At 31.4% G+C, this 26,279-nt stretch overlaps 3 protein-coding genes across 3 annotated transcripts; 2 read left to right on the top strand and 1 right to left on the bottom strand.

The window, feature by feature from the left end:
• The first annotated feature begins 7,535 nt into the window (after nt 1–7,535).
• Nucleotides 7,536–12,282, top strand: LOC118055489 (mitotic checkpoint protein BUB3.2). The gene is made up of 9 exons (XM_035067410.2): nt 7,536–7,979; nt 8,063–8,193; nt 8,378–8,460; nt 9,210–9,476; nt 9,922–9,997; nt 10,739–10,819; nt 11,496–11,574; nt 11,654–11,754; nt 11,833–12,282. Exons 1-9 carry the CDS (start codon nt 7,857–7,859, stop codon nt 11,918–11,920), a joined length of 1,029 nt encoding a protein of 342 aa, XP_034923301.1. The 5' UTR covers nt 7,536–7,856; the 3' UTR covers nt 11,921–12,282.
• A 1,098-nt stretch (nt 12,283–13,380) lies between these two features.
• Nucleotides 13,381–15,633, top strand: LOC118055488 (ankyrin repeat domain-containing protein EMB506, chloroplastic). Its single transcript, XM_035067408.2, has 7 exons — nt 13,381–13,851; nt 13,987–14,066; nt 14,228–14,326; nt 14,405–14,503; nt 14,608–14,706; nt 14,794–14,892; nt 14,967–15,633. Exons 1-7 carry the CDS (start codon nt 13,470–13,472, stop codon nt 15,069–15,071), a joined length of 963 nt encoding a protein of 320 aa, XP_034923299.1. The 5' UTR covers nt 13,381–13,469; the 3' UTR covers nt 15,072–15,633.
• A 522-nt stretch (nt 15,634–16,155) lies between these two features.
• LOC118055407 (ATP-dependent Clp protease proteolytic subunit-related protein 1, chloroplastic) lies at nt 16,156–19,711 on the bottom strand. The gene is made up of 9 exons (XM_035067304.2): nt 19,359–19,711; nt 18,670–18,785; nt 18,316–18,519; nt 18,115–18,219; nt 17,891–17,953; nt 17,529–17,640; nt 16,846–16,907; nt 16,596–16,778; nt 16,156–16,514 (listed from the first exon to the last, which is right to left on the bottom strand). Exons 1-9 carry the CDS (start codon nt 19,579–19,581, stop codon nt 16,431–16,433), a joined length of 1,152 nt encoding a protein of 383 aa, XP_034923195.2. The 5' UTR covers nt 19,582–19,711; the 3' UTR covers nt 16,156–16,430.
• Between the last annotated feature and the right edge of the window lie 6,568 nt (nt 19,712–26,279).

The following is a 26,279-nucleotide window of genomic DNA, read 5'->3' on the forward strand; positions in this document are numbered from 1 at the left end:
ATAAATTAAGTTACATGTAGGCATAAGACAAATATTCGAAATCAAAAAGCAATAATCTCAAACAGGGGAAAACCCACTAATTTATAAAACTAATTAAACAAATGAAAATGAAAATGAGAAAGCATTCTTGTGGATTGGTCTATTAATCAAACTAATTAGATAGAAATTATAAGCTTGGTGTTAAATTGAAGCACGATTATTGCCCACTAACCTAATAGATTTTGATTTATGTTTTGGGATTGTTGGTTGTAGTAATGGAGACTTTTATTCTATGTAATTATTTTTTCTATTGTTGGAGTTAAAGAGAATGAAGAAAAATAAAAGGCTATAATGGTCATTCTCAATGCTTCAACGGTGACAAATGAATCTATCATTGCATACTCGTGTAAAAAGAAGGTTTAACTTACTTTTTTATGATTGAGGTTTAACCTCAGAAAGTGATAAGTCCCACCAATAAAAAAACAAATCCTAGTTGTAACCAAACACTCACACACTATGGTTCAACCAAAACATGGATGCAACCATAAAACCAAACGAGTTCATAGAGGAGGTTATTGACCTTCCAGTAGAGAATTCAGAGGAGTGTGGTTTACGATACACAAGATGATGACATGGCACAAAAAGATAGGGATGTTGAGATTTCAACCAAGTCAAAACTAGGAATGTCTGGATTTTTGGCACATGATTCGGTGACATATATTTTTTATTATTTAACAGGTTGTTTAGAACTCTTAGAATTGAATTCAATTCCAAGGGTTAAATCAATTATTTAGTTTAGAACATTTTTAAGGGCATTGAATTAAATTCCCAGTGAAATTTAATTGATAAAAAATGACCAAAAACAAAATAGAAGGAAAACCCTCTGATTTGCTATAGTAATCTTTGGAATTGACATTAAAATATTATTCCAAAAATACTCTTATCACAAACCCTATTTTTTACAAAACCTTTTATAATATCTTTCCCTTTTTTTTCCCCTGGAACATGATAGTCTTTCCTAACACTTTCTTTCATATAATGGGATATTGTAGCAAATATATGGGTCCATGTCTAAGATTTTATAAGATGGGTTTATTAGACCAAATTGTAAAAAGCTCCCCTATGTTTTATTTTAAAAAAAAAAAAAAACCCCTAAACCAAAAAGGAATAAATCCAAAAATTTCCAAACCAAGCCTAACTTAACTATATAAGCCTTTAACAAAAAAAACTCAACTATATTTTCATTTCAAATTTATCCTTTAATTCCTTCATCATCAATTTGGATATTTGAATCCATAATAAGGATATTCAATTTAAAAAACTCATGGATAAGGATTTATAGTTTATGTCATGGTTATCACCTTATCATGATAACAAAAAAAATTGTATGATTTCATTCTAATAGTTTAAGCATTCACATAGTTAGAGTGTACAACAAATGACTTGTAGATCATCTTAATCTTATTAGAATATTTTTTGGTTAACCAGAAGAACCATGTTTTGAATGGTTAGTGAAAAAAGATGGGTTAGTAATATATTATTGATGAGTTTAAGTTAAGCATAAAAGCTAGAAATAATTTTATGTAATTGTCAAAAACTTATTTTGTATAGTGATATCTTTTGAATTATTAGAGCTAATAATGTTTTGAGTTTTTTCAAAAAAATATTTGATAAACAACTAATATGAGATAAATCTATTTATATATTGTTTAAAATACCTATATTTTATGTCATTTTAAATAAATATAAGAGTCTTTGTAGCAAAAATAAATAATTTATGTAACAATACGAATTATAAATTAAATGAAAAATAATCAATATAGCTAATTCAATTCATTTCCAAAGGTATTCCAATCATTATAATCGAATTTAATTATGTAGTTTAGTATTTTATTCCAAACATAAGAATTGTAATAGATTATGAATAAAATTCAAATATGCTTATGAATTAAATTCAATTCAACTTGTGATTTGGTTCCAAACATGTTTTAAAACTTGATTCGATAGTTCATGACGAGCCTGTGAAATCAAAGGTTTGTCATTAAAACTGATTGATAAGTTATGGTGTAAGAATAGGCTTAACTTAAATCTTTACTAATGTATCTCATTATTTATATATTACTAGCTATTTGACTCACGCAACACAGTGCGTCAAATCCTCTCTTTTTTTACAGCAAAGATATAAAAATGCTAGGAAGTCTAAAATCTCATGCATATTAAATAATATATTTATAAAATATTGAGACTATGATATAATGAATGACATATTAAAAAAACAATTAATGTGGTGACATTTTGGATCGACAGAGACCAACTCACAACTAAAATCATTAGATCATGATAACTCAATAGAAAGCAAATCAAAACAAATTGTAAAGCTCGATTTTAGTCAATCAAACATTGAAAACAAAAAAAAAATTCAAATTTTAAGAAAAATGACTTAAGTGAACTTAAAAAGAAAAGAAAAGAGGGAAGAATCGTGACATGGGTCATGAAAATAAGATTTTCCATAGGAAAAAAAAATACATAGGCAATTACTAACCAATCCATTGTCAAAAGTATGAAAGTGGGGGGAAATCATTTTTTTAAAAAAAAAAAAAAAAATTCAAGTTAACTTGGGTTAACTCACTAAATCTACAATTTGGATCATGAAACCGATATAATATCATAGAAAAAAAGCAATATTTTTTTTAAAAAGAGTAAAAAAAAATATATCCCGCCATAATCTAAAAAAAGTTATTGGTGTATGATTTTTTTAAAAAACTATATTCTTTGGTTTTATTTAAATGAAGTTAAAAAAAAAAATTGAAGGTAAGCCCTTTCATAAAGGAACCCATGAGTTTGGCCCTGATGGCCTTGTTCCTGAGCCTAAAGCTCGCATGCTTGCCATTTTAATTTCTTTTTTGCTTGATTGGGTGGATGATGTCATTGGCCCAACCAATTTCTTTTCCTCACAAACAATAAAAATGACATATCACCTGTATCTCCAGTTTTCAACTACCTTTAGGTTGCCAAGAAAATATGATTGGGGTTTTTCAACCTCAAAATTCATGTTCAACTTTTTTTTCACCCTTAAAACACCTAAAATACAACCTAAAGATTCATATAAACCCCTAAATGCCTTCAAACAACCTAAAAATTTATTCATAAAAAAAAAAAACTAGAAACTTAAAATTTTTTGAGATTAGATCTACCTTCTCAAGTAATTTTAAGGTGAAATAACATTCAAGCTAAACTTTGTTAATCAAATGGAACCCCTAGACACCAAAATTGACATGGTCGAAATCAAGTCAATCATTAACTTTCTCTATGTACAACCAGAAAATCGATACGTCTTTTTTTTTTCTATCTGACCAAAAATTAGAAAAATAAAGTTTTTGTATCACAATTTGAAATATAGAAGGATCAAAATATTGTTATTTAAAAAATATGTGGACCAAAGTGAGATTTGTTTCCTCAATTTTTGAATTGTCATCGATTTGTTTTGTTTTTTTTTTTCACCTTGGCCATCCAATTTTAAATCCTTCCCTTTCTTAGCAAATTAAACAAAACTAACTATCAATTTAGCTATAAAAGGACATAATCGAGTAGGAAAAAAATAAACGATCAAATTAAAAAAAAAATCATTATTGCATCCCACAAATGTTAAAAAAAAAATTATTATTGCATCCCACAAATGAATTATGTGTGTGTTTAAATAATGACACAAGTTAAAGTGAATAATGAATAATGTAAATCATTATTGTAATCCATGTCATTCAAAGTCTCTTATAATAATTACTACAATGAAAGGAAATAGCATAATAAAAAATAACAAAATAAATAAAATTTGTTATCAAAAAGTATATTATGTTATTCTACAAGAGCATTTCCAGTTCTTTTTCCTTCTAATTATATGTTAAACTTGAATTCAATTGATAAATAAGTTAAATTCTCATGTTTGAAAAAGATATTTTATCATTAAATTCAATTCATTTTTTTTTTATGTTAACCTTATCATCTTCATTTTACTCCTCCATCACCATAACTAGAAATAACCCAAAAAACCAAATCAAAATACTTTTATCTAAGGTCTTATTTTTTCAAGCCATAAAATTGAGCACAAACAATATGACATGCAATGGAATGAGAAGATAATAGTATTTTGGTATGGCATAGTGGATGTTTTAATTGTGGTGTATATCTATTCTTGATAAGAGTGAGAAAAGTGATAAAAAAAAAGAAAAGGGTAAATGAGTTTTTTTAAAAAACTACTTTTAATATTAATTTTTTCTCTTCACATGAGTAAATAAAAGTGATTGATCTCTGATTTATTTTTATAGCATTTTCAAATATTAAATTCCATTTGAAATGCAATTTTTATGCTCAGAATAATTTAAACATGAAATTTCATTAAAATTTTAAATTAAATTAAATTTATAGTATTCCAAACATGCTATATACACTTGAGACATCCCATTAACATAAACCAGTTGAGTTTCTTTAAGTTTGACCTCAATTTGTTTATGCCTAATGGGTTATGTTTGAAAAAAAGAAAAGGTAAGGATTTGAATTGGTATATAATCTTAACACATGAACTCCATCTGAGCACTAATGAGCAAAATCTTGAGCTTATAAAAAATAACTCGACTTCTTTTTATTTCTATGCATTTCCGCTTGAATTTTTTTTTTCTCAACACCAATATCTTCAAATTAATTTTCACATAAAATCCATATAAAATTAATGGGTGTTTATAGTTTGAGCTTAACCTTATTTAAAATTAGTTTGTTGAAGGGGTTTGATCAGCTACTTAACATGTCTCAACATTAAAGTTAACAAGTAGTTATGTCAAATTAGTTATATTTGACTCATGTTTCACCGTAAGTCGGGTATTTTATTAAAATATATATATATATATATATATATATATATATATAGAGGCTTTTCTGACATGTTTTTCTACATATAAAAACCTTAAATATAAATAAAAAAGCTTGACTACACATCTAATTAAATAAATCTAGAAGCATTTGTATAAATAAACAAAAAAAAATATTAAAAATAAAATGAAAAAAATCAAGAGACAAATATAGATTAAGATATTTGATATCGCAACATAAAATTTATCTAGTTGAGTTTGTTGAATTTGTTTATTAAAATCAATTGTTTTATTCAATCAAATAATAATAGAAATAAACATACATATTAAATTAATTAAATAAAACAAAAGAGAAAAAAAAAATATTATGCAAGGTTATATATATATATTAAAAAATAAATCTCATTTATACAAAAGATTAAAAAAAATTATAGATGAATCAACATAATCTTATAAAAATAAATAAATACACACAAAATAATTCAAAAAATGCTAAAAAATAATAATAGAGATGGGATATTAATTGAAACATGACTATATATATATTTTAAAAAATACTTGATAAAAAATATATTAGTTAAAAAAAAGGCTATAAAAAAATCTAGGTGCTTAAGCTTATGGCCTAATGCCACTAGCCAATTGCAAGGAAAAGCTCAGGCGCCCAAGCTGAATGTTTAGGCTTTGCTTAAACTTTTTTTAATTTTTTTTTTTAAGTTTAAGCATAGCCTAGGGTAGACAACCACCATCAAACCGAATTTTTAAGTCATTTCAATAATAATAAAAAAAAATTCATTGAGATCCTTGAAATACCTACAAACCAACCCATCAACCCAAAAAAGATCTAAAAACCTGAAATTAGATTGAGTTAGATTTATCTTCTTCAACTTAAAAATGTTTTTTCAGATAATATTAAGTCTCTAAAACACCACCATCAAATCTATTTCATCACATGAAACTCGTAGACATTAAAAAAAACTATTTTGGTGGTTGGAAATAGCTTAAATGGTGACCTACTCTCTTATTGCCTAGATATGGTAATCTTTTTGTCTTCTTTCTCTATCAAGATATTGAGAAATAATACAAATGAATTTTTATATCAAAAATTATTTTTAAAAATAGTTTAAAGGAATTTAAATTATATAAATTATGTTATTTTAAAGATGGAGGGATTTTTTATGAAATCCCTGGCATATTTATTTCCAATCTTTTTCAATTCCATCTTTTTATTACCAATCTCCCCTTTCCAGATAAATCAAAAGGAATCGCCCTTCAATTAGGATAAAAAACCACCAATAACTTGTCTCCAATCTTCTTTTAATCTGATCTAGGTCTTTAGCCTCTTGTTTTTTTTTTTTTTTTTTTTTACAATACCATCCCTCTGTCCATGTCACCTTCCAGAATATCAAATTTGATTGTACATTAATTTGAATTACAATCCAATTTTTTTTTGTATTAAACTTAACAAGTTGGATATAGGGATGGCATTACAGAAAAAAAGAAAGATTGAAGATATAAATAAGATTAAAGAAAAGGGCTAGGGACTAAGGTCATGTTGATGGAAAGTGCAAGATATTTTTTTGATCAATTAGTCATAAACTACGAGTATCATGAAGTTTAAGGCTCCGTTTGTTTGCAGGAAAGTGAATTCTGGGAAAAGTGAATTCCGGGAAAGTATTTTCCGATGTTTGGTAGTGTTATGGAAAATGAATTGAAAAACACTTTCCAGTGTTTAGTTATGTCATGGAAAATGAGCTGAAAAATAACTTATTAATATTTTATTTTTCTCAAGTTTATTAAAATAATGAGGAATAAATCTTACAAATTAAAAAGTTGAATGAGAATGAAATTGAAAAAAAAAATATAATTTCATAAATTATCTCAAATAAAACAAATAATAATCAAAATAATAGGGATCAAATCTAACAAATTAAAAAAAAATAAAAAATGAAGAAATTAAAATAATAATAATCAACATTTCATAAATTATTTCAAATAAAATAAGTAACAATCAAAAGAATGAGGATCAAATTTGATAAATAAAAAATTTCAATAAAAAAATGATAAGAAAAAAGCAAATAGCAATTATAAAAATAAGGACTAAAGTTAATATAAAAATAAAATTTTAAGAGATGAAATTGAAAAATAAATATTCAAAACAAAATATATATAGCAATCAAAAGTTTGAGGATCAAATTTGATATAATCAGCAAATAATAACATTTCTAAATTTTTCACAACTTCCGGAAAGTGTTTTCCCCTCAAATTTTTCAGGAAAACACTTTCCTGAAAACCAAGCCAAATTTTCTTTTTACTGGAAAGTGTTTTCCATTGACCAACTTTCCTACTGGCAAACAAACACAAGAAAGTTTGGAAAGTGCTTTCCCGGAAATCACTTTCCGGAAAACAAACACAAGCTTAAAGGAAAACACTTTCCTGAAAACCAAGTCAATTTTTTTTTTGACTAAAATTAACTGGAAAGTGTTTTCCGTTGACCGGAAAGTATTTTTTGCTGACTAGAAATTGTTTTCCGTTGACTAACTTTTCTAATAATAAACAAATACAGGAAAGTTTGGAAAATAGTTTCCTGAAAACTACTTTATAGAAACAAACAAGGCCTAAGCAAAGATTTAAAGAATGGAAACTGAGTTGTACAGCGCTGTATAAGCTGCGTACTGATCTGTAGTTTTATCGAAGTTATAAATGGAATCAAACTCCGAAACAAAACGAAAGAAGCGGAAAAACATGGAAGATTGAAAACCGTGACGATCACTATTGATCAATGCATCAGTAAGTAGATCACCGTTGCCTGCCCCAATCTTATTTTGAATTTAAAAATTCAAATCCCCCTCTCTCCTCCTCAAAATAATCCAAAAAAAAAAAAAAAAAACGGGTGAAAGTTAAGGTTTACCCTCCTCGCACTTTCAAATCTCCTTCCCCCTTTACTCTCCCTCAATACCCTAACACTCAGAACACCCGCTTTCTCACGCTCTTTTGAATATCCCTCCGTACAATCACGCGATGACAGCTGTCATCCCGCCACCGTTCTCCGGCCGCGAACTCTCGAATCCACCAGCAGACGGTATCTCGAACCTTCGATTCTCCAATCACAGCGATCTCCTACTCGTCTCCTCGTGGGACAAGGTACGCCCTCACCAATCAAGTTACTCCCAATCTTCAAATTTTACTGAATAACTCAATATCTGATTTTTATTTATTTATTGTAGACTGTGAGATTATACGACGCCAGTGCTAATGCTTTGAGAGGAGAGTTTTTGCACGGTGGTGCCGTGCTTGATTGCTGCTTCCACGACGATTCCTCTGGGTTCAGTGCCAGCGGGGACAATACCGTGCGACGGTTAGTTAGTTGATTTTCACTATCTTTTTTGTTTGGTTCTCGAGAAGGTATATTGAAGCAGATTTTATACTAAACTGCAAAATGTATGAATTTAGGAATTGGCTTTGAGTAGTATGTTATGGCAAGACTGTCTAGAGATTTTCTTTTTTAAATTGGTTTAGATTTTTTAATTTTGATTATTTAGGTTGGTTTTTAACCACGGGAAGGAGGATATTCTGGGAAGGCACGATGCACCTGTTCGCTGCATCGAGTACTCTTATGCAGCAGGTAGGTGTGCTTGAATTATGATTGTCTGAAAAGCTGTGTAATTTTGAAAGCGAGGTACTTCTGGTGTGTATAACTCGTTAGTGTTTGGTCTCATTGACACTCTCTCGTATGTCCAACTTGTGAGACAATCTGCCTCTAATTACCACTTGTTAGTGTTTGATCTTGTTGATGCATGTTTATATGTCCAGCTTGATCTGTTGTGCTTTAATGTTGTCTATTTGCATGGACTAAATGGTTTGCTTATTTGATTATTGCTTTTTACTTGGATATCTTTGTCAGTAATGGTAAAGGTATATTTAGTAACAGGCCCTAGGGTTGCAAATGTGCAATCCCAAGTACGGCAATGCACAAATGAGACCCTGAAACAGAAAAAACAGAATAATATTTGAAAATGCTAAAACCAGTCAATCAAAAGAAAAATAGGCTCGGAAGGTAAAAGATAAATAGTCAACACATGGGCAAAGCTTTAAAAATTATTTTAAGCTTTAAAGACAAGCAATTGTAGTTACTGGCTCTCTTGTGCTCATTGAACTTTTATTTTTCAGATGTTCAGCTATGTTAGTTGATTTGTTTATAGATGTCATGCTGCTAATGTGCTTGCCTTCGCTCTCTTGACTTGTAATGAGGTTGTAAAGAATTCCATCACTGAAATAATTATATAGAATACCGGGGAACAATTTCTCCTTATAAAAAGATTATGGCACATTCCTCTCTTTAATTATTGTTTTCCCATCTTTCCCCGACTACAGGGCAAGTAATCACTGGTAGCTGGGACAAAACACTGAAGTGCTGGGATCCCAGAGGAGCTAGTGGGCAAGAGCGCACTCTTGTTGGGACATATCCACAACCTGAGCGTGTTTACTCCCTGTCTCTTGTTGGAAATCGTTTAGTTGTAGCTACTGCAGGAAGACATGTTAATGTCTACGATCTGCGAAATATGTCTCTACCTGAGCAAAGGAGAGAATCGTCTCTGAAATATCAAACTCGATGTGTGCGGTGCTATCCCAATGGCACAGGTATTGATCATGACACTGAACTGACATCATTTTCACTGTCTTTGTTGCTACATTTTATGGTGGGTAAAATCATATGCTAGTTCTGCTGCCTCTCAATTACAAGCCATTCTGTTTGTGCTGCATTTAAGTTTGTTGGTGCAATGACTTGCTTGAATTGCTTTGTCATGAGGCTATTTTTATTTGCTTGTGTTTTGCTTTAGATCTCGAAAAATTCACTAAAACTGAAAGGTGTTCAAAGGAATCTTCTATATACTTGTATAGTTTAGTTTTATGTTCTGCTCTTCCATGAATAGCATCCTCTTGCTTCAAATAGCTCAGTTAGGTATATTATTGGCAGGGAAAGTGCCTTATACATGCAGTGATGATTTTCATCTATGTCATGAATTTTTATTGTGTTGGAGTTCTCTCATGGATGACTCTTCTTCACCTGAATTACATGATGCAGGATATGCTCTCAGTTCTGTTGAAGGACGAGTTGCAATGGAATTTTTTGATCCTTCAGAGGCCAGTCAAGCAAAAAAGTACGGTTCCTTTTCCTCTATACCATGCAGCATAGTGCAAATTTGATTTGTCTTTTCCCTGATAGTCTTTACTTCTTTTTTTTTTTATGATTTTTCATGTCTTTAGGTTAGATGACTGTAAATATCTGGTTGGAACACTTTTAATGTTGCATGATAGATGTTTAATTTACTCCTTTTCCATGCCAATTTCAGGCACTAATGGGTATTTTCAAAGAAATTTTGAAATTCATACGGTACATTACAATTAAACTTTTGGTTGTCCCCTATAGCTCGTCCTCTGTGGGAGAGACTGTGAGGTAGATTGTAGTCTGTCAACTTATCCGAGACTAGGTCAATCATGATATGAAATGTGTATAAAAGTGAATGTACCCTTCATTACAGAGTAAGAATCAATCCATGTGTCATGTCACTAATGACTATGACTTGGTATATGGAAAAGTTGGTAGACTAAGCACCAAATTCAACTTTTGTGGGGTGAGCTTTTTGTACTTTCAGGTGGTGTGTACTCTATATTCTCAAAAAATGCTGTGGTTTTCATGGTATCATTTTCAATGTGAATTCTCCATAATCTGGTGATGGTAGTATGCATGTGTGATTTGTATCAAGTTACCTAGTCATTATATGGATGCACTTAGGGTATAAGTTATAACTGTGTGAAAATGAAGGCAGCCCATGTATACTAACAAATAATATCCTTTATCTTTCATTCAATGTATTTGATAGAGTTGAAACTTTGTGCAGATATGCGTTCAAGTGTCATCGAAAATCTGAGGCTGGAAGGGACATTGTCTATCCTGTAAATGCCATTGCTTTTCATCCTGTGTAAGTTTCTGAATACTCTTCATGCATTGAATTTGTGAGCTTTTGACAAAATAAAAAAGATAAACAAAGTTTAGATTTTCACCAAAGGTTGATTTTTATCATGTAATGCATGCTTTGTTTATTGTGCAGCATCTTGATTTATATTCTGTTTCTGTTCATGTTATGCTATGGTAACTTGCTCATGATAAATGGCGTATCTTGCACTTGCTGTTTAAGGGCAGGGTTGACTACGCAAAAGTTGACTCTACCTTAAAATTGTATGAATAGATGGACTTCGAACCCAAACCACAATATGATACATAAGACAGAAGCAAAATGAACATCAAAATCCATTCCATGTGCATTTTGAAGGTCTAGTGTAAGTTTAGCTGACATTCACAACTTTTTCCTAGCTGACAAGTTCTTATGCTAATTAGATGATTTTTTTTTATTTAGAGAGGAGCATTCATTCTGTTAGGATTCAGAAGCCCGTAACTAATATTTTTGCCTAACATAATCTCATTGAAGACATCCAAGTAATTATGTCTTGATCAAGATGAAAGCTGGATTCTTTTCTCCATTTTTGAGCTTACAATGACTGAAGTTGATGTCTTGTTTGGCATGTAGTCATACTACTAGCCTGTTTCTCTTCTACTATTTTTTGGTCACTTATCTTACATCCAAGCTCAACTTGCAGCTATGGTACATTTGCAACTGGAGGTTGTGATGGTTTTGTGAATGTATGGGACGGGAACAACAAAAAGAGACTATATCAGGTGCATGTTTACAGAACATTTGACAGTGTTAATTTACTTGTGGAAAGCTTATAGCTTGTTACAATTTTGCTCTTTTCAGTACTCAAAGTATCCATCGAGTGTTGCCGCACTTTCATTTAGCAGAGATGGTCGTCTGTTGGCTGTGGCATCAAGTTACACTTATGAAGAGGGAGATAAACCGTAAGAGTCATTCTAATCTTACCTCGCCATTTCTCTTTCCAATGTTTTTCTCTGATTGTTGCATGTTCATCTTTCCAGCCATGAGCCAGATGCTATCTTTGTACGAAGTGTAAATGAAATAGAAGTGAAGCCAAAGCCGAAAGCTTACCCCAACCCACCAGCATAAGTGAGCCCTTCTAAAACCACTGGTCTCTAGAATCTTGGATGTGCAATATCTCATGGTTTTCTAGGCGTTTTTGTTTCCTATGAAGCTTTCAAATCTTGATGTGTGCTAATGCTTAAATCAAGTTGGAACACCTTTTCGCTTCCAGTGACCCTGTAGTTTCATTTCTTTTTAAGTGATCGTGTAGGTCTGTGCTTAGAACTTTGGGTTCTGTAATTATTCATATATCTAGTCTCCTAGATATAACAATCATCATTATGCCAGAGTAGCAGCCAAGGAACAAGTTCTGTATGATTATGTTGGATGTAATGTCTAGACAGCTCAGTTTCAATGAAATGATAATCCGAAGGTATTACCAATACAAACACAGTTAACTATTCCTTTCTTTTTATGTTTTAAAAATATTTAAAAAAAATATTTAATTTTTTTTAAAATTAATATTTTTTTTGATATGTTTAAATTATTTTGATGTGATAATGTTAAAAATAATTTTTTTTAAAAAATATTATTTTAATATATTTTTAAATAAAAAATATTTTAAAAAATAATTACTACTTTAAATATAATTTAAATAGATTTTTAGTTGTGGAATGCTCGTAAAATTAATGGCTTGGTTTTGTTGCCACTGATTTTAGAGATATATTTGTCATTTAAATGGAAAACACCAGTTATAAGCTCATCTCTCACCTACATATTATACGTAAATATTTATATAAATTTTTTTATTTATATTTTTGAATATTTATATATAAAAAAAATATCAAAATACTTTCTATACCCATTTTTTCTTTAAAAAATATTTTACAACCCAGCACGGAACACATGTCAAATAAACAATTTTAAGTATGATGGGTAATATTCATAAGTGTAAATTGTATATCAATAATTATATCTAAAAACCAAAACTAAAAAAAAGAACATTAATTGATTATTGTACATTTAATAACTTCTAAATTACTGCATACTTAAGCACACTACTTTATAAATTGAACCTCACCTCTAATTAAAGAAAATGATCAATATTAATAAAATTCTTTGTACAAATTTATTAATTCCTAAAAATTTCTCAATTTATCTTTCCATTGTTTTCTTATGTATACACAACTATAACCTTAAATGATGTAAAACATCCTTCTTAAGTTACTTGTAATGTTATCATACAATATTGGTACTTTTTATTTTTAATTATCATGATTGTTGAAATTATAAAAACAAGAAAATACAAATGAATAATATTAAAATAAAAATAAAATTATATCAAAATTTACTATTGAAAGCATATAAATATCTAAATCATTTATCCTAAATGAAATATAAATATAAAGAAACCCGGAACATAGATTCTATTTTCATTCGTACGTATCGTGCTTATATTTTAATATTTGATGATTTTTATTTTCTGAACGACCTGTAGTTCGAACCCCTTCAAAATATCCTTCTCAGAGAAGCCTTCTCGTCGTCTGCTTTTTCTTTAAACTAGCTTTCGCGTCATCTGTTTATCTTCGTCCCCATCTCGTTCTTTCCACGCCTACACACACCTCGTTAGCTGATCATGGCGTTCGCCGGAGTTACAGTGACTTGTCATTCCAGTTATCTACTCCCTCGATTCTCTTCTTTCAACTATTCTTCTATTCCCCTTTTAAGTTTTGGAAGATTCCCATTATTTATTTCTAAGGAATGCTTAAGAGTTAGTGCTTATGCGGCCGGGTCAAAATGGGCATCATCACCATCATCTCTGGAGACAAAACACGGAGTTTGGGAAGATCCTGATGATGGAAGCGGCAGTGATTATGACCAAGAAGATGAAGAAGAAGCGAAAAAAAATGACTTGGATTTTGAGAGTAACCGGGAGGAAGAAAAGAATTCTGTCACAGCTACTTCCACTGTCACTAACTCCACTACAGAAAATAACTACGAGGAGGATCTTGTCAAAGGTGGGGTTCACCGTTCCCTTCCCCCCTATTTTAATAGTGCAATGCTATCATTTTCTCAAGTGGAACTTCCTATTCCTTTAGGGATGAAATTTTTTTTTACCCTATGAATTTGACGTTGTTCTGTAACCACTGCAGAGGTTGAACAACTTTTGGGACCAGAAGAGAGAGCAATTTTCCAACAGAATGCATCTCCTAATCTCCGCAAAATATCAACTGTAACCTATGATGATAACGTTTTAGAGCTATTTTCCTGCTGAAATATGTTTTTTTCTTTTTTCATTAAGAAGTAGCGTTTATATATTTTGACTTGCTGCCATTTGCTAAAGCATATGGGCTATGAGAAAAATAGTAGTAAACATGCAAAATCTCCTTTCAGGCAAAATGGAATCCACTCCAGACCCTTGCTCTATCTGGACAGATAAAATTTATGGACAAGTTGCTTGATGATGGATTGGATATTGATGACCAGGATAATGTGAGTTCATTCCTTTATTGTATTCTGTTTATAGCTTATACTTTGAGCATAAATCTTAAGTTGAAATTGTTGACATAGGATGGGTTCACGGCATTGCATAAGGCAATTATTGGCAAAAAGGAGGCTGTTATTAGTCATCTTTTAAGAAAAGGTGCTAGTCCACATATCAGAGATCGGGTGAGGTTAATATTTTGATTGTAGCAAGAGTTTTTTGCCCCTGTTTAATTTTGTTTGCATTTCTAAGGAAAACATTTGTTGCCATTTATTTATCCCTGTAATAGGATGGTGCTAGCCCTCTGCACTATGCAGTTCAAGTTGGTGCAATGCAAACTGTAAAGTTGCTGATGAAATACGAGGTTGATGTCAATGCTGCGGATAATGTCAGTACAAGTTTCCAAATTTTTTCTGAACCCTTTGCTCAATTGATCATATTCTGGTCCCCAGAAATTTTATAACATTTCTTGCAGGAAGGATGGACTCCATTGCACATTGCAGTCCAAAGCAGAAATAGAGATATAGTTAAAGTTTTGTTGGTCAATGGTGCAGATAAGACCAGAAGAACTAAGGTAAATGTTTGCAATTTTATATTTGAAGGGAAAATTGTTCCAAGGAATGCTGAATTGCTTTTTTTTTTTTTCAGGATGGAATAACACCCCTGGATCTTAGCTTATGCTTTGGCAAAGACTTTAAGTCATTTGATATTGCGAAGTTACTGAAGGTTTTACCAGCTAACAGGGAATTATAATGGATGCAGCAGCCTTGACAGTAAATACAAGCACAAGACTATATGAAGCTGTTGTGCATTACAAGGGCATCGCCCATTTTTGTGTGTGCAGATTCTGAATGGGTTTGTTCATCTATCGTGTATGAGTTTTATTGGGGTTCAAAACTCCTCTGTGTTGTGCAAGAATGAACGGTGCTTAGTAAACCGTGTGACTTGCACGGTGAAGCCAATCAATCTTTGGGCAAAGTAGTTTTGCACCGAGGTGAAGAAGCCTGCTGAACAGGCTACAGCAAACAATCGATCTTTGGATGAATGTGTCCAGCACAGGTAATAATGCAAATGGATTTGTAAATGTCATGTCTCCCGGGGAAAAAATGCATAACAATAGCTTTCAGTACAATCTATTCATCATCATGATGGTTATGAGATGCATTGCAATCAGATCAACAAGAAGAAGGTTGAAGCCATAGGCTAGCCTAATTGTGAGGCATCAGCAACTTCTAAGAAATCTATATTCTGTGGATTTATTCTGTCGGCTATTGCCAAGTTTAAACTAGTTGCTCTATATAGTATTTTTCCTTAACGTCTTCTCCACCTTCAATAGCAGCAAAAATAGTCATGTTCTTCAAAAGACATGGCATTTTGGTTATATTTCTGGAATTAGCAGAAGTGCAAATAAACAAGTGAATTCGAAGCTATCAATGACACAAACAGGTGTCAGCCTTTCTTTTGATTTCTTAAAGCTCAAACGGAGACATTGAATGATTGAAACATCAACCGATGAATTCAGTTGCTGTCGATGGATTAAAAGAGAGGAAATCATACTAAAGATGGTGATGCCTTTCCCTGAGCACTTCATCAAGAGCAATCATAATGAAGTCCAAGCTCTCAAATCTCAACCAATCATGAGATGAAATGCAACCGTCACAAACTTGCCCTATGTAGTATTTGTAACCAGTTTTCCTGACAAACAATCAGATTTGGGATCTGCAGTTCAACACCAACTTAATTAAAGTGTCCTTGGAAAGTTTGTGACCCAAAACAGCTCCAGGTCTGGGTGTGAAAAATATTTCGTTCACACCCTGCACAAAAGAGAACTCATCTCTAGTTGAAAAGGCATAAATTCTCTCCCGGAGTTCAATAAGATCAAAACACAAATATGGAGTTGTTTGTATTACATTAATATTACGAACCAGTGGCGTATTGCTATACATGTAACTTTAACATAGCCCTTGCCCAAGATACACATTGTATACAGCATTTTGAGATGAGCATACGGATCCAGAGCTATCTGGCCACACGGACCAGCACTGCCATCAACAAAAGCGTATCCTACCTTGGCAGTTGCCTCTGTATAATCAGCTATACTATATTGTGTCATCATCTAAAACCAGAGGGAGCTGCTCTTGGCCCAGCAGCTTGTGCCTTCATGGCTTTTGTTTGAGCAAGCAATGCATCATAGTCCTGAACATCGAAGGCTTGTTGTCACTCAAATGCACATGAAATCAAACACAAAACAAAAGCCAAATGCAATGAAAAAATTACCCTTTTCTCAAATGCATCATCACTTGAGCTAAGTAGTTTGTCGGCAATCCCATAATCTATGGCTTCCTGAGCTTTGAGATATTTTGGTCGCTGGATGTCTTTAACAAGTTCTTCCTTCGGCTTTCCAGTTCCCTTTGCTAACAGCTCAATGTAATACTCAGTATTTGCATCCAATTCCTTGGCCTGAGAAAAAAGTTAGTTACGAAAATTGATGAAGGAAGAAAAAGGAAGGGAGAGTGTAGGGGAGAACCTTGATCCACATATCTACTGCAGCTCCGCTTGATCTGTTGACTTTAGGCAAATATAGTTTTGCTACATTCCAGAATCAAATTATTAGAACCTCATGCTCAAAACCCTTTACATGACTTGAAAGAGGTTCCATAGGTTTGATCGAGCAATCAACAGGCTGCATGGGTTAGTCACTCATGCCAAGGCTATCAAAATAGTTCAGCAAAGCAAACAGGTACATGTTTTTCACAGGTTCTTTTATAAGAAATTAAGTTTATAAGGCTACGAGAAGTTAGGAGATGGATTTGCTGGGTGGAAAACAGATTGTGCGCCTTCCTGTAGGACCACAAACTGTCAAATTGGTGATTAGGTCAAGCCACAAATGACCAGTGATAAACACTCTCCCATAACTATCATACCACTTACCTGACATCCGGCAAAATTTTAGGTGATAGAACTTCACCCTATCAGTCATTCACTTGTTCTGACACATGTTCTTTTTCTCAAGAATGGTACTTAAGTAGCCATACAGTTAGAAGACATGATGTTGAATGGAATAATTTTAAACCATTCAAGTACAAATAGGTTCTCAAGTTATAAATAATTTTAAACACATTACTGCTCCCATAGCTCCAAATAGCAATTGCATTTTCCAAAACAAGTCGTGATAATCCTTTTAAACTTAAAGAGAAGTTTGGAGCATACTGGATGCGTTTGGCTGTAAAGCGCGATAACCCTTGGCTCCAAGAGATAGAAGCATTGCTGCTTGACCATATGCCACGCCACAATTCACAGTATAGATAGTTGATTTGCAGTACTTCAGGCATATAGAAAGAGATGCACAGGATAAGTTTCAATTACATTAAACAATTGATGAAAGAATTAACAAATAATTGAAAATATTGCATGCAGACATGCAACAAACACACATTTAATATTGCTCCATAGCATAAACTTAAAGGTGACAAAATAACTGAAAATCTTGTGTGCAGACACACAACAAACAGACACGCACACACAGATATTGGTGCATGAGCTAAAGAGATCTTATAGATTATGATACTTACAGACATGGTGTCTGCAATGGCATACGCTTCAGTTTCAGATCCAACAGTCTCCATCTTCTCATTCTAAACAGTAAGAAAAGAAATTAGGGAAAATGATTACACATATTCAACCACATGAATGTGATTTCAGGCATAATTAGAACACAAGTTGATGGCTTATCTAGGGCGACACAAACAGGTTACCAGAAAATGAAAAGAAAAGAGGGGGGAATTCAAGTGCAAACCTGTGTCCCGGATGAGTTTATATATAGATAAATAGGCTTTGAAGGGTCATCATAATCCAAATACATGAATTGAGCAACAAGAAGCTCTGTGACAGCTGGCACAATCTATCAAGATGTTACAAGTCAGACAACCTGGCAAGATAGACTAACAATTCTAGTTGATATTGAGGATAGCAATAGCATATAAAAATAGTTGCTTACTGGCATTCCCAGGTAGCATATTCGAGCATCTAAGAGCAAAGAAGGTAAATCTGGTGGAGCAGATTCAGGTCTTCCATATCCTCTACCCCCTCCACGGTACATGGTTACACTCATACTATATTTTGGAGGACCGTGATCCATCATGCCTGATAGACTATACATCCCTCCATGGTCCAGATAGTTCTTTCTAGATGAGATGCTTTCCTGTCAACAAAGGTAATGAAATGATTTAGTTTCTCAGATAAATTCGACTTCCAGCAAGCAATAAGAAAAATTACTGTTACGCAATCAATCAATACAAGATCATCTTGAAGCTAGAGAGGTGATCTCAAGGAGTGATTAAGAAGAAAGAACCTCTGTGACACTTCCTGACTGACGACGAACGGGATTATCTTCAGTCATGAACATGTCCATTTGTGAAGGAGTAAGACCATAAAGAGATGGAGGTAAATTTTTATAATTTTCCATCACTGCAGAGGATAAGATAAAAGAAAAATGGAAGTTAGAATTTGAAGCTTCCAAGTATCAAATTCGGAGCTGCTGGGAAATTAACAAGTCAAAGACACTAGAACCATTGCAGCTCTCAAATTCTAATACAAAAGGCCACTTTGTATCCCATAAAACCAAAGAAAGATAAGTGTGCCGATAAGAACAGAGACTGCAGTTAAATGGCATGAACCTGAAGGTCTCAACTTGAATAATTAGGAGTCATCTCATTCAAAATAAGTGATCTGTATACTGCCGGCTTAACCTTAAAATCATTGAATCTCATCTCATCTCATAGCAATGCAATTATGACTTATCGAGCTCATGGATGAGGGAAGATTGAAAGGCAGTCTCCGAATTATCAAGTAAATAAATGGCCAATGTTGCTGTCTTTTCCATTAAAGACTCTAAAACACAAACAATTCCATAAACAAGAAAAACCAAAAAGCTATTAATGATTCAAAAATATAAACAAGGGCACATTCCCATATTAAAAAAAAATCAATAAAGCTGGCAATAACAAACTAAATAAACAGAGCAGAGAGAGAGAGACCGACGTCCATCTTTGAGGTTTTCTTGTCTAAACTGGCTGGGAATATGATTCAGTGACCTCCCAGAAGCAGTAGGGGACTTGCAAGAGCAGTGACATCTTTGTTTTCTTGGAGTGCTTAATAAAAAGAGTTTGGAGCATGGGAGAAAGGAGGATTTGTTTAACCGAGCAGAGGAACTGACCAATTCTGGGATTGGAGATGAGAGTGGAGATAGCAGAGAAGTCGCCATACTCAATGTGCACTGCAGACTGGAGCGAGTGATTACTGATTTCTCTTTGCTTGGAGAGAGCGGTGATAGTGAAGCTTGAGGTTTTGGTGCGTTTGGGTCTCGTTCTCTTTCTGTGTTTTTGTTCTTTATTACTGGTTGGTTCTAGAGAGTGAAGAGTGAGTACGTATCTGAATTTGGGTTTGGGCCTAACCTCATGTAAAGAGACTTGTCTCATTCAAAACAGACTTGGGTAGAAGAGCCTGCACTTTTGGAAGAACAACAACAGAGCTGCTTTAGGCCCATCATTCCCACATACTTTGAATTACTAGAATAACATTGTTTTTTAAAATAATTTTTATTTAATATATATATATATATATATATATAAAATATATCAACATATCAAAATAATTAAAAATAAAAACTTAAAGCAAAAAAACAAATCAACTTTTTTTAAAAAACATGGTATCACTGAAAAAAAAAAATCATCACCTTAGAATTCATTTGTCTTTATATTTTAAAAATGTTTTTGAAAAAACATTTATTTATTTTTGCTTAATATAATTTTTTTTTGTTTTTAAATCATTTTGATATGCTAATATCAAAAATATTTTAAATAATAATAATAAAATATTATTGTAATATATTTTTAATTAAAAAATACTACTAAAGTCCCAAACATTCCTCTTGCATCACTAAACCGAAAGAAGAAGAAGTTATTGCAACAATTTGTAAGAGCATGGATGTGGGTTTTACAGAATAATTCGTTGCTTTTATTTTCTTTTTATATGACTGAATAATTCTTTACTTTCAAAGAAAGGAATTAGAGGAGGTCAAGTAGGAGATACGTAGCATTTAATACTTAAGATTTCTATTTAATTTAAAGATCTCATGTTCGAAAATGAGAATTGTGGAGGATTTCCATTTAAAAAAAAACAATTAATATTTTTTATGTTATTTGATCATTTTTATGTTAAAAATTATGGGTTACTTAACTAGGTCTGGTATGCTCATAAAAAAATGAACTTAATTCAAGATTTAAAGGAATTATTAAAAAAATAATTGATTTTTTATACTTATATAAATAGAAACATATCTCATTTTAAAAATACAATTTTTTATTTGGTTAAAAGAATAAAATTCTCATCTTTTTTTATTTTATCTTAAACCATTGTATTATTTCGATAAGATCTATAAAAATATTCTTACTATAAAATTTAATTCTAGTAATTAAAGTGATACTAAAATAATTAGATCTGAGGATAAAAAAACAAATTCTTATAAATAAATTTTCCTTTCAATACTACAAAAATAAATTTAAAAAATATACTATTTTAATATATTTTTAAATAAAAAATAATTTAAAAATTAATATTTATCACAGTCTAACAAACATGTCAAAATTGAAAACCGTTTAAAAAACGGAGGAAAGCATAGCTTGACCCTTTTTTTTTTTTTTTTTTTTTGACCAGAAACCAGGTCAGCTTTCAATTTCTGCTGCTTCTTCGTTGTAGTCGAGGGCTCAAATTTGGATCATCTTAGAAAGAATAACTCTACAAGTCAATAATGCACAACTTGACCCTTCTGGTTTTGGTTGTGGACAGTACTGGAGAGTACAATGGTTGCTTTCAACAAGTTTTGGATTCTTTTTCTTTCCATGGAAATGCTCGGCTGGATTTAGTTCTTGTTCTTCAGCCATCCTCCAGGTTCAGGCAGCCATAGGCGTTAGTTCCATTTGCAGCGCCTCCTCCAGCAGTCAACAAGATCTCCATTCTCTCCCTGTGAATTGGAAAAGTCGACGCAACTCAAGATCTACCATCATAAAGGAAGATAAGTTCCCATAAAAAAAAAAAGAAAAAAAAAAAAAAAAAAAGGGTGCTGTGTCGACGCTGTAAAATGTAGTCTGCTGGTCTTTGTATTTGACTTCCACTAATTCGAGTTTGGTATGGAAAAACTATACACGGTTCTGGGGCAGATCGGCCTCCCCCCATTAGCAGTATTATCGAGACAAGTAGTCACAAGCGTTTAGCTCTGTGTTTCAACCTGTATTTTATTCAAATTTTAAATTTTTTTTTATTAAAATTAAAACGGTTTATATTTTTTAGATTTTTTTAGATTATTTTTATGACATGTATTTTAATATAAAAAAATATTTAAAAAGCAATCACTGTCATACTGTAAAATACAGTATATAAAAAGCCGCCCCCATTGTTTTGACTATTAAAAACTAGCAGCAAGTAACTTGGCAAAATGGTTAGCTCTCGACGTCAATTCCACTGCTGGCTTGGGCCTTATCCAAGTCTTCATTCGGGTTAGAAAACGAAGGAAAACACTACTTCGCCAATCAGTATGTTCAAAGTACACACTCAGTACAAGTATTATTATACATGTACGGTATTTTACTGTACAAATTAAATAAATGGTTTGTCAATGTAGCAATTGCAACACTCTCTCACTTTTATACTATATTAAAAACAAGCTTGAAATATTTACGAGTTTTTATTAATGTACATAATATTTATTATATTTTATAATATATAAGCATCAGTTTATTGATTCACAATTATATTTTTTATTTATTTTTCAAAAATTATATTAATAAAACTTACATGTTAATTCACTTGCATTAAAAAAAATTATTCCATTTGCAGCTATGGAAGTTTAATAGATATGTTTGTATTTAGTGCCACAAATAATTCATTGTTTATTTAATGAAATGCATTCAAAAGCTTTTTAATTTATAATTATTATTTTTATTGTAAAAATCACATTTAAAAAATTTATATATTTATTTTTTTTATTAAAAAAATTATCGGACCGCTGCGAAGTTTATGTGAAATAACTAGTTGATTCCTACAAAGGAAATTCAACAGAAAACAACGAAATAATCCAATAAAAAAAGAGCAGTGAATTACTTGACTAATTCATCATTCAAAAGGTCAAATATATATCCCATTTCTTCCTCACCTTCTTGAAGTTTCCAGCCTGTTTCCAAGAAGCAGCGGGGCATGAAGAGATAATTGACCATCACATGATTATCAAGAAAAGCCAAGAAATTCCAGTTTGTAAATTACATATTCAGGTGCGGTTTGTTTTTTTATTTCCAGTCGCGATTCTAAAATATTTTGATTTTTCTTCTTGATTTAAAAATAAAAAATAAAAATTATTTTAATGTATTTTTTAAAAAACATTTTAAAATATCATACAAACATGTGTTGTTAGACTAATATGGTGTAAATATGTCATGTTAAGAAAATGAAAGTTTAATTTTCTATACAAGATAGAATCGTGACCCGTCAGAATAGACTTTTAATTAAGTTGGAAATAATGTCCATCATTATATGAAAATTCTTTTTTAAGTATATGTACATGCTCTCAATACACGGATACAGAATCTATGAAGGTTCATGCACCTCTCGAACTCTGGTAGAAAGTAATTGCTCTACTTAAGGCTGTGGCTTCAGCAGCATTAATTAATTAATTAATTAATTGGGTGGGTTTTTTTTAATCTATTTGCCTTCGCTGCTAAGACTCATAACTATTCAGGGAAAAGAAAACCAGCAACGACACGGCATCCAAGTATAATAATTCTAAGTTTATCTGAAATACAATTATATTTATTTTTTAAAGTATTTTTTTATTTATAAATATTTTAAAATAATATTTTTTATTTTTAAAAAATTATTTTTGACATCAACACATTAAAATAATTTTAAAAATAAAAAAAAATATTAATTTGAAACAAAAAAAATTAAAAAATTTCAAATTTTTCAAAAACATTTTAAGAATAATTAAAATAATTAATTTTAAGAATATATATATATAAAAAGAGGAGGAGGAAACATGGTTCCAAAAACAAACAGCCCTTGACATTTAACTCCAGCTAAAGTGAGTTGGATCGCAAAGCAATATATGAATGTGGACACTCCTTAATTTCCTCCTATTAAACTGGATATTATATAAAACCTGTAAAAGTGACGTCTGGAATGTGTAATGGCTGACGAATAAAAAATAAGAAGGCTACGTATCTTCTACTTTGTTGTTTCTGACACGGCAAGGGTTTAGATCGAGGAGTGCCTGGCAGCACAAAAAAAAAATAAGAACCCTAGTTCATTTCTGTCGTCTCTGAAGATGAACCTTGACTCCGGCGAAGCATAAAAGCCTGAGAATTCACACTCTTATGAACTCCCGCGTTTAAGCTTATCCCCTTCCTTAATGATAGAGACTTCTTTAAACTTACTGTTCATATAATTCTTTTCTTTTTTCTCTGTTGGGTGATTAATAAAATACAAGATTAAGCTTGAGTGAGATATACACATCTCGATTTCCAGGTGTTTTTGGCGTTTGATTAGCCGTCTAGGGCCTCTCTACCTCGGGGAAAGGAGCACCATCGGTGAACCTTTCCCATGGTGCTCTCATCTTCCCTGCATGCACTGACAATTGCTCTCTGTGTCTCTCTGATATACATCTAATAATAAACATTTATAGACCAGATATGAATCGTGATTTAATTCAATAAACTTGAGATTTTTTACTCACAACGACCGCACGACCCTAATTAAGTTGTTTGTTGTACCCATCCACTCATATGTCTTTATCGATCTTACAATTTCCCAGCTAATCACTCGTGCAAACAGTAATCATTGAAATGGAAATAAATAAAATACCAAAGCACTCCAAGTGAATATGTTGTTGAAATGAGTGCTTGGAGGTGTAATAAAGATTGTTTTTTTGCTTAAAAATATATTAAAATAATATATTTTTTTGTTTTTTTTTAAAAAAAAATTTCAATATCAACAAATCAAAACAATATAAAAATATAAAATACAATTTTAAACAAAAACATTATTTTTTTTAGTGATAATGATAACATAGGGAACTTTTTTGTAAATGGGGATAAATGATGTAGCTTAATTCTTCATCCATTAAATATGGAAGGACAAAATTGAGTAAAAAAAGGACAAAAAAATACTTATCTCGAGTCAATCTAAGTCAACATGACAAACCTGTAACTCGTGGAATAAGAGGCAAGCCAATTAGGGTTGATCCACCAAACATGCATCTTAGATCACGAGATTTGGATAACCTAAAAAAAAAAAATCAGAAAGCTGGAAAGAAAATATTTTTTTTTTCATAAAAAGCGATGTCAACTCGCATTTACTTTTCAAACTCATGACTCGGGATATTAGACTAAAAACACCTTATATAGAAAAAACACGAAACTCAATTCTCAACCAATTAAATGTTTAAGGATTAACTTGGAAAATAATATCAACTGTACAAAAGGATCCATAACAAAAAATGATAATTAAAAGTAACGAGATCAAAATTAAAATACTAAATAAAATTTATTTTTGATTGAAAGGTGAAATTGAGAAGAAAATGTAATCGAGTAAAGGGACTAAAAAAAAATCAAAATAATAAGGATCGAAATTTAAATAAATAAAAAATTATTAATTGAATGGTGAAATTGAATAAAAAAAATTAATTTAACAAAAGAGCCCAAAAATCATCAAAAAATGAGGATTAAATTGAAAAAAAATAATATATAGCGAATTGGGATGAAAGGATGAGATTGAAAACAAATAAGACTTTTATAAGAAGGGTCAAAAACAAAAATAAAAAATAAAATAAATAAGGATTGAAGTTGAAATACAAATAATAAAAAGGGTCATATTATAATTTTTAAAGGAGAAGAGAGAGAAAAAGGCGTTCATCGATGACAAACTGAACCACCACCATCGACACACATCATTCCACTAGAAAAAGGATGTGACGGTGCTTCCATTAACATGGTGGATGAGTGTTTTTGGACATGGGGAGGGACACACTCGCCGTCCAAAGGGTATGGACATCTCTCACACGTCAAGGAGAGCGCTTTACGGTTGCTCACTTTTTTGTGTTTTCATTTAGTCAAATACCAAATTGTTCCTAGACTAATTTAATAATAACAAAAAAAATATTGTGAAATGATGAAAATTCCCCTTGAGTCTAGTTTTAAAATTTTTACTTTTAAGAGTATTTTGGTAGTTTCATTATACTTTTTAATTGCATAATATTTTTTATATTTGATCAAATATTAAATTGCATCTTAGTATACATTATAATAAAAAAAAAATCATCGTGAAAAACACAAAAATACTCCTTCATGTCATTTTTAAATTTTTAGCTTCCAATAATATTTTAGTTATTTAACCTTATAATTAAATTGTTTCCTATTAATTTAGTATTGAATAAGTACAGATAAAAAAATTTCAATATACTTAATTGCTAAGTTTTTTTTTTTTTTTTTTTGTGGTGAAAAAACAAAAATATCATTATACCGTTACTGGGAAGAGTAGCTTTTGTTAGTTTACAAAATTGTAGTTTATGCACTACGGCCTAAAGTTTTAGTACGTCAGAAACTTGGAAGAATGGCAGCGAAGGAGTGTTGTCCTCTTTTCCCTGGCTTTTGCACTATTGTTTCTCAATCTCTTCCTCAACAATTTTCATGTTTTATATTTCTCTCCGGGTTTAATAATCAATAAAATATATCTTTTATAAGTTTACGAGAATTTTTTTTAAATTATTAATTATATATTTATGGGTCGGTTTTTCTAGTGTCATAATTTAATTTTGAAGAGGTACCAAGGAGAGAGAGGCCACTGAGCTTGTCAAGAGCGGCAAGGGATGCTCGGCAGAAAGAGGGTTATACGTGGCAAAACATACATAAAAATATC

Source organism: Populus alba, chromosome 1 (genome assembly GCF_005239225.2).
Source record: "Populus alba chromosome 1, ASM523922v2, whole genome shotgun sequence".
Classification (NCBI taxonomy): Eukaryota; Viridiplantae; Streptophyta; class Magnoliopsida; order Malpighiales; family Salicaceae; genus Populus; species Populus alba.